This window comes from Oncorhynchus masou, chromosome 29 (genome assembly GCF_036934945.1).
Source record: "Oncorhynchus masou masou isolate Uvic2021 chromosome 29, UVic_Omas_1.1, whole genome shotgun sequence".
Taxonomy (NCBI): Eukaryota; Metazoa; Chordata; class Actinopteri; order Salmoniformes; family Salmonidae; genus Oncorhynchus; species Oncorhynchus masou.
In genome coordinates this window covers 51,166,051-51,174,817 of record NC_088240.1, presented here as the reverse complement: position 1 = coordinate 51,174,817, position 8,767 = coordinate 51,166,051, and the positions used below count along the sequence as shown (strand labels likewise).

Sequence of the window (8,767 nt, the reverse complement as noted above, 5' to 3'; positions counted from 1 at the left end):
AGCAAAGATAGGGTAGAACGCATATTTAGCATATTAAAAATCTATGTGTTACAATTGTGTAATTATTGTATTTCCACACATTTGTTTCATGTACATTTCCCGTGGGCGGGGGCCCTTGTTGATGAATGGTCCAGTACCTCATCATCGTTGCTTTTTATATTACTCTAGAAATGTATGGCTTATTTTAGAACTTGCTCAAAGTGCAGGTCGTTTCATATTTGTTGAAGCACAGATGAGATGGGAGAAATATTCAAATGTGTTTTGTTGCTTGGAAGGACTTATACCGTAATATCTGTTGTTTATCACATCTGCCGATATCTTCTTAGAATAACATTAATGATTAACATGACATGAATGATTGTAAACATAGCTTATAGCTCTACAGGTGCTATAGAGGTGAGGTAGGTGAACTTTAAAGGGACCAGAACATGATGTCCAAGAATGGAGGCTGACCACAGAGACTTCTCTAAATAAAATGTATTCAGCCTCCTGAGGTTGAAGAGGAGATGTTCGTCACCATGCTGGCATTGTGGAGGGACCATCTGTGGCCATATCAGCAGTAGGCTACATACCAGCACTCGGTTTTTAACCGTTAGCACTAATTCAACCAAATTTTAGGCCTAATCGGCAAACCTCCCGGTTCTAATAGAATATGGCATTTGTAGATACACTTAATCAGTGAAACAATTCAACAAAACACAATATGTTCATTTAATTATTTATAATGATAAAACAATATTACTCATATGCCCAAAGAACACTGTCTATACACTGCCAAAATGTGTACAAGAGAAATCTTAATTTCATTTTCCAGCTACTGTTGCTCTACATTATAGTTTTGCGCTATTACCACTAGGTGTCAGAAGAGTCAAAGGAATGACTTGCCTTTGTTTAATATAGCAATTCATTATATTTACCAGTACCACTATCAAGGCCTTATATCACAAAACATATGCATTGAATAAAAGGAACATCTAGATAATAAATTATGATAACAAGTAAACAAACATGGCAATTAGCTCTATCCAATCTTTAGGTAAAATATGAACATAACATCATTGAAATACTGAGGGTGATACAATTACACTATTCATCCACAATGCTACATCTACTATGTTATGGGATCCATTTGAAAATGACTATCAAATTTGCATGACGAAATATGAATTACCAAAATGGAAATACTAGTGTAGTCTAGGTGTGCACCAATACAGAAGGTGTAGGTAACTGAGTCTGCAACCCAAAAGCCACAAATAAATTAAGACCATTAATAATCCTTAAGGAGTCTATTGACACATCCGTGGGTCAATCTAAGTAACATAATACAAAAATCCCCATCAAAATTCGTCAATTTAAGATAGAGATCAGTTGTTTTTTTTGCATGGGCTGCGTTAATATTCACCGCATCCCCCTGTATGTAGGCCTTCCGCATCTGCGGTGGAAGGTGGGGGAGCTAGTAGTTGTGTTCGTAAGACCATGAGACATCTCGAAAATCGTCTTCTCACAAAAACGTATGTAGCGCCTGCAAACTATTACGATCACTCTATGGAAATGGTAGACTCTCACGTACACGATGGTGTTCCCCATTTTGCTCTACGCCCCCCATTGGACTCGTCTGTCACGGGACTCTTCTGAATGTAACCCATACAAACGAAGTATGGAAGTCGTTTTATGGCAACAAAAATAAGGGATTAAATGTGTTTAAAAATATATATATTTCCTGAGCTTTCATAAATATCCTAGATATAGAACAGACACTTCAAAACCTTATTCCTTATGATTCATTTGTTTTGCCATGTATGAATGTGTTATTCAAAGTGTTTCTATAGACTATAGTAGTAAAGGACAAATTAAATATTATATCAAATAATTCTAACATTTTTTTCAAAATCAAATAGCTAAATGATCCATGGTATGACCATCTTTAAAACAATTTAATATGTTAGCTTAGTACCCTACCCCCCACAACAGCTAAGACTTTTAGAGGTTTTGAAGAACAATTGCAACTTTATTAAGCTCAGATAACCACAGTTTTACAAGGTACAAGGATTTACTTACATTATGCAATTCACAATGTAAGGACCAATGTCTAACAGTGGCATGCTTCCTTATAGGTAAAAACACTGCTTATTTCAAAGGTCATAAGCTACAATACACAAATCTACTGGAGGTGGGGGAAGAAATACTTACACATCCACAACAAAAGCAACAATGGACAGCCTAACTAATCCTAACAAGGTGAACAAAACTATAACAATGAAAAATATAATACTGTCAATGACCAGAACAAAAAGATATGTTTTTTAAATTATTATTACAAAATAAAATCAGTTCTCCCCCTCTGGTTTTGTTTCCTTGGCCTTTCGTACCTCCTCAAGCTTCTTATCCTAAAATGAATAAAAAACATGAAAATCACATTAGTTAAACTGATTAGTTAAGTATAACTTTGAACAGTGTGCATGGCATTTCAACCAACATCCCATTTCCATAACCTGGGTCTTTCAATTTGAAATTCTCTCAAGTTCAGAATTGCAGAAAATTACGTCAAGATGTCAGACAAAAATGGTAGGCTGAGCAGTGAGGCCAACCTTCTCTTTGAATTTCTCATTGAGAGCTGCCATTCGTGCCGTGCGATTCTCTTTGTTGGCTTCCATCTTCTGATTGAGCCTCTCCTCTGCTGTCTTGCTGAAGTTGTTGTTCTCCTCCATGGCTTTCTTCAGAACTTCCTTCTCGTGCTCTCTCTTCTCAGCTAGGTGCTTCAGCACCTCTGCTTCATGACTCTGATCAAATTAGAAAATCAAAGTCACACAGGAAGTTAGTGGTAGGCTAGTGGGACCAAACCTGAGCTATAAAATAAAATATAAATGAACTAAACCTGTAAGGTGGATGCGGCTCCATTTCCTGATACTTATTTGTGTATATCTGTAGGTACCTTGCGTCTCTCCTCTGCAGCCTCCAGTTTCTTCTGGATTTCCTCTAGGGACATCTCCTTCTTCTCCTTTGGGGGAGGTAGGGGGATTTCACCCTTGGCATCGGGGGCCAAGATTACCTCAAATGCTTGACCTGAAGCACGCTTGTCCAACTCCTTGACCAGGATCTCTGTGAAAATAGGGAATCCATCAATGTTGATACAAGTAGGTATCAAACTGATAATAGCATAGTTATAACACCTAAACAATATGATAGTGAAGCTAATTGCATAAAAGTGACTCCAAAATGACACAATACCATTTACCATTAATTTATATTGGGCACTAAACAACAAAAAAGGTGTCACTGTCTCAATATGTTTGGGCTCATTGTAATACTGTAATAAAGTCCTATCATGTTAACACTTACCTCCAGAGGACGCCATTTCAGCAGAGTACTGAGGGTTGCTTTGCCTTGGAGGATAATGACAGAAAGACAATACATCAAAAGATGCATCCATGCACTAATCAGGAATTAACAGAAACACAGATCGATACAAGCAATGACAACTATTGATTCTGAAGGTGGAGAGCCATGATATGTGCCTAGTAAGAATTCAATTGGGGGTATTGCTGTCTATAAAATGACCTTTGGAGATGGATCACTTGTATTCATGTTAGACATGTAGCATGAATATTAGCGATACAGCAAATGATTGAGAATAGATTTCACAGTACCCTTACTGCACCTATTCAAAACAACAGCTGGCAAATGTTTAAAATAGTTTATTTCAATGGAGACAAAAAGGGTGTGGACATGAAGCCCTTCCCATCCTTGTTTATCAGGAACAAATACTAGAGCATAAATTAAGTTACTAAATTAGAATTTATTCTACCTTGCCATTGTCATGGTAATATCATGTCAGCAGAGAACGTTTTCTTTCCCGGAATTGGATTTGATTATTGCACGAAGACAATAAAGGGAGCCCCTTTGGAAATACAGGTCAGAGAACAATATGAACTTAGCTAGCTAGCTAGGTGTGGTCTGAATTGACAGTCAGATTGGAGAACATTCAAATTCAATCATTGCATTTATTGAGAGAAAGCCAATTCCTAGCTAAAGGCAGAGGCGTTCCTACACTAAGACCAGCTTCAAAACAAGACACCAACACGAACAAAGACTGAATACAAACGACCAACAGTAATCTATTTATGTCGATGACAACATGACAGATTTCAATTTCATAAAAACTAAAAACACAATTATGAATCATTACATTATTTAAGATTTTACAATATCACACATTAACTTTACATAGCTAGACAAATACCACCGACACTGATATCCATCTCAACCCACCTGCAAATTGCACGAATAGCAAACTGGTGCTGAGGAGACAATGGACTCGGCTACACTGTCAGCTCAGCAGGGGCACAGGCACTGGCAGACAACCTGAATATATTAGCTAGCTAGCTACTGCAGACTGAAACCCCTCTTCACATGTAAGTTAAAGCACAGCAATTTGTCCATAGTGGTTGTCGAAAGTCAATGTTTAATCGTCGATTGACGACATAGGAATTGAGAAAAAGCGCAGACCGAGGCACAGTGTGATCACTCCCACCTAGTCTCCATCCCCAGAGTCATGCGCTGCGTAGCTGGCTAACGTTAACTATCTGAACAGCTATTATCTATGTTCAAGGCAGCGAGTTTACATTATAGGATGCTCAATTGCCATACATTTGTAATGACAACGAAGTTACTTACCCCAAAAAAGGACAAACATCACTGAAAGCGTAATGATTGCCATCAATATATCTCCAATGATTACCGTTAAAAGCATTTTTAAACCTACCTTCAAATGCTGAAAAGGTGGTGTGGTCGCGCCTTCTTCAATGCCTGCCTCAGCACCGTTCGCGCAACAACAAAATGGACCGAAGCACTAAAGTTAACTCGTCACATCTCGTTCTCTACTCCCATTGGTCCTAATCGTCCAATCAATAATGTTGATTTAGCGTGCATTCGTAGATTACTTTTTGCTATCTACTCCGATTTCCAAAACGCTCACGTTTGAATGTGCCAGAGCACAGAGTAATTGATGAATTTACGAACGCGCAACACCGTTGAATATTGAATCAGTCTTCTAAACCCACTGGTGCAAACATTGCTAGACTTCCTGGAACGCTTATGAGACAGACCAGGCAGACACAAGGGGCTAGGGTTCTGGTCAAGAAGCACAGTTTCGACTGCTCCTGCAATTTTGCTTCGGTACTGCAGTATAACGGAGGCCTGGCCCAGAAAGACAGTTTCCATACATGGCCACATAGACATAGAAGATGTGGTGTAAAGTACTTAAGTATAAATTCTTTAAAGTACTACTTGGGTCGTTTTGTTTGTGTATCTGTACTTTACTATTTACATGTTTGACAACTTTTACTTTTACTCCTAAAGGAATGAATGTACTTTCTGGTCCATACATTTTCTCTGACACCCAAAAGTAAAAGTGTCATTGAATGGGTGAGTTAATTTAATCTTAACATGGGTTTGTTGTACTTCTCTACATGCATGCAATGAAGGATGTCACAGACTTGTATCTTTGAACTTCCTATGCTATTTAGACATTGGTTGGCATCCACCCAAGTAAGCATTCCTGCGCAAATGTATTTGTGCAAAAAAATATGTAACTTGGTAATAGTGTATATTTTAATATTATATTTTGGATATAATATTTTATATTATTTAGAGTATATATTTTATCCAGGTTGTGTCTCATTGAGATAAAAATCTCTTCTAAGAGACCTGGTTCGAGATCAAGATGGCGCGCGGGGGAGGGGGGTGTCATATGACTGTCCTGTGAGGATTGGATTGGGTCAGATCAGCTTGGCAATTGATGACAGTAACCAGACCTTCTCTCACCCACAGAAGAAGGGAGGAGGGAACTGGGCTGATTGGACAGTTCACAACCTGTTGTAAATTACAGGAGAAGAGGACTCTCTTGTCCCCTCCAATATGAACCAACGAAATGTCTTTGTTAACAGGATTTTCCTGCAGTAACTCTAACAACATTCACAAAAGTGAATACTGGAACAATATTTCTAACATAAGAATGTGGGAAATGGTCAATGGTGATCTAAAGAATAATCATTTCATATGGGTTTTTATTTTGTGATGTCATTCAAAATGGTATAAAGGAAATACTGTAACTTGGAAAGTATATACCCTTTATCCGTCAAGTTTCCATCCAATACGTTGTGCAATTAATATAAACAATTATGAAAGTATTTTTGTTAAGATAATGTGATTTTAGGAGCCATAAGAGAATCTATCTCCTATAAACTGTGCATAGTAAGTAGCCACGCCCCGAGTGAGGTCAGAGAGCGTGTCAGACTGATGGAACTGTCCCCTTTGGCCAGAGTGCATAAAAGGATTGGTATAGAGATTAACATTAGACCAGAAAGCGTGGAGCGGTCTCTACACTTTTGGAAATATTTGGAACTTTGAACCTCAACATATGGTGAAGAAAATAAACTTACCTCCCAGACTATAGACGAGAACATCACCAGGCTGCAGCTGCACATGTAAAGTGGTTCAAACTCTGGCTATCAACACGTGGTGGAGAGAGCAGAAAACTAGTGATGCACCGACATGACATTTTTGGCCTATACCAATATCCAATATTGTCCTTGCCAAAAAAAACGATGCTGATAACCGTTATTTACATTTTTTTGCAGCTTTTTAGGCATTCTAGTATAGTTAAATAGTTAACACACACACATGGACGCAGCAGTCTAAGGCACTGCATCTCAGTGCAAGAGGCATCACAACGGTCCCTGGTTCGAATCCAAGCTCTATCACATCCGGCCGTGATTGCGAGTCCCATAGGCCGGTGCACAATTAGCCCAGCGTTGGCCGGGGTAGGCCGCCATTGTAAATAAGAATTTGTTCTTAACTGACTTGTCTAGTTGTAAGGGGTGCGTAACTGGTGGCAGGGAAGTCAGACGCAGGAGAGCAGCCCTGAGGTCGAAATGCGGTACACTAGGAAGGAGACGGACTGTTGGAAGAACAGGCATTTCTCAGCCTTGGCGTACAGGTCATGCTACAACAGTCGACCAAGCACCTTGCGCACCAGGGAGACATGCTCAGCGTGTGAGGCGAAGTATATCAGAATGTCATCAATATACACCACTACACCCTGCCTGTGCAGGTCCCTGAAAATCTCACGTTAGTTTTGGGCAACAGGGTTAAGTAGCTGGCTAGCTATTTATTTTCATAAACTGAAGTTCAATTTCAATAGGCGAACAACAAGTGGCAACCGAGCTAATACTTACTCACAAGGATTCCTAAATCATTCCTAAGAATAATAAAAGTGACTGCAGTTTCTACTGATCATTGTTTTCAGGCTGGTTGTATTTGGTGCTAGCTCGGTACAAAGCTAAAGCTTTGAAGTTGCGGTCGATCAAATGATGCTTTATTACCAACGTGGCATTGTAAACACATCGTTCGTGGGCCGTGTTTGCTTGTCTGCAGACTTTTTTGTACAGCTTTGACAGTGCTACTGTATCTTTTTTGACACGCAAAGACCCAAACGGCGTTCCATAGTATGTATGTTGTGAAGCTAATAGCAGTGATGCCATTACTGTGTAACTCCGGTAGGTCAACATCTGAAAAATAGCTCACTTGGTACCGGTTTTGTGTACCGGTTCTCGACCAGTCGGCGAAAGCCAACATCACCCACGACAGAGAACGGTTGATTGTCAAGGGCAATGAATTCCATTATCTTGGCTTTAATGGATTTCGCCTTGGCGCCGGCCATGGAGCGGGACTGGACGCTGTGCCTGGACTAGGCATCGGCGCAGTGGAAGACTCCGGCCATGGCAAAGGAAGCTGCTGGCTGTGGACCGTCACTGGAAGCTCTGAACTGTGGCCTGGTGCGTGGAGCCCGCACAGGTTTCACCGGACTGATGACACGATCTTCAGGGTAAGTGCGGGGAGCCAGCACAGGACGTACCGGGCTGGGGAGGCGCACTGGAAGCCTGGTGCGTGGAGCCGGCACAGGTTTCACCGGACTGACGATGCTCTTCAAAACTCCTGCGCGGCAACATACTCCTAGCCAACATTTCTCTCCGATATCCCTCCTCAAACTTCTCCATCATCTCTGACTCTCTCCTCGGCTCTGCTGACCGCCCCTTGTGCCCCTCCCCAATATTTTTTTGCCCTTGGGCTGTTTGTGGCCGCGGACCCCGGCATCATCACTGTCCTCCATTACTCCTCGGCAACTCCCGCCATTGGAAGGGTCTCGCATCCACCTAATATCTTATCCCATGACAAACTCTCCTTCACCTCCTGGGCATGCTGCTTGGTCCTTACTTGGTGGGATATTCTGTCATGTTCGTTGTATAAATAATTGGACCAAGGCGCAGCGTGAGTAGAGTTTCACATTTTATTAATAGTGAAACTTCCAAAAACAACAAAGATATAACGATAGTGACAGACATTGGCACTAACACGAAACAATATCCCACATCGCAGGTGGGGAAAAGGACAAACTAAGTATGATCCCCAATTAGAGGCAACGATAATCAGCTGCCTCCAATTGGGAACCATACCCACACACCAACATAGAAACACAATACCTCGAACGCCCCCTAGTCATACCCTGACCTAAAACACCATAGAGAACTCAGAGGGTCAGGGCATGACAATCGGGTAACAATTAAACATAGTTAGTTGATTCGATAAATAACAGTGATCAGATTAATGAGAGTAAAGTCATGACAGGAGGTAAATTATATTATATATAGTACCAGTCAAAAGTTTGGACACACCTGCTCATTCAAGGCTTTTCTAAATTTTTTGTATT

At 40.5% G+C, this 8,767-nt stretch overlaps 1 protein-coding gene across 2 annotated transcripts; it reads right to left on the bottom strand.

Annotated features, from left to right (window-relative positions):
- Window positions 1-1,987: 1,987 nt before the first annotated feature.
- LOC135519960 (stathmin-like) lies at window positions 1,988-4,869 on the bottom strand. Of its 2 annotated transcripts, none has more exons than XM_064945221.1 (5): window positions 4,763-4,869; window positions 3,340-3,383; window positions 2,933-3,099; window positions 2,589-2,780; window positions 1,988-2,387 (listed from the first exon to the last, which is right to left on the bottom strand). In XM_064945221.1, the coding sequence occupies exons 2-5, from the start codon at window positions 3,353-3,355 to the stop codon at window positions 2,328-2,330; spliced, it is 435 nt and encodes a 144-aa protein (XP_064801293.1). In that variant the 5' UTR covers window positions 3,356-3,383; window positions 4,763-4,869; the 3' UTR covers window positions 1,988-2,327. The 2 variants fall into 2 exon arrangements, with proteins under 2 accessions (XP_064801293.1, XP_064801292.1); XM_064945220.1 differs by lacking the exon at window positions 4,763-4,869 and adding an exon at window positions 3,806-3,875.
- Between the last annotated feature and the right edge of the window lie 3,898 nt (window positions 4,870-8,767).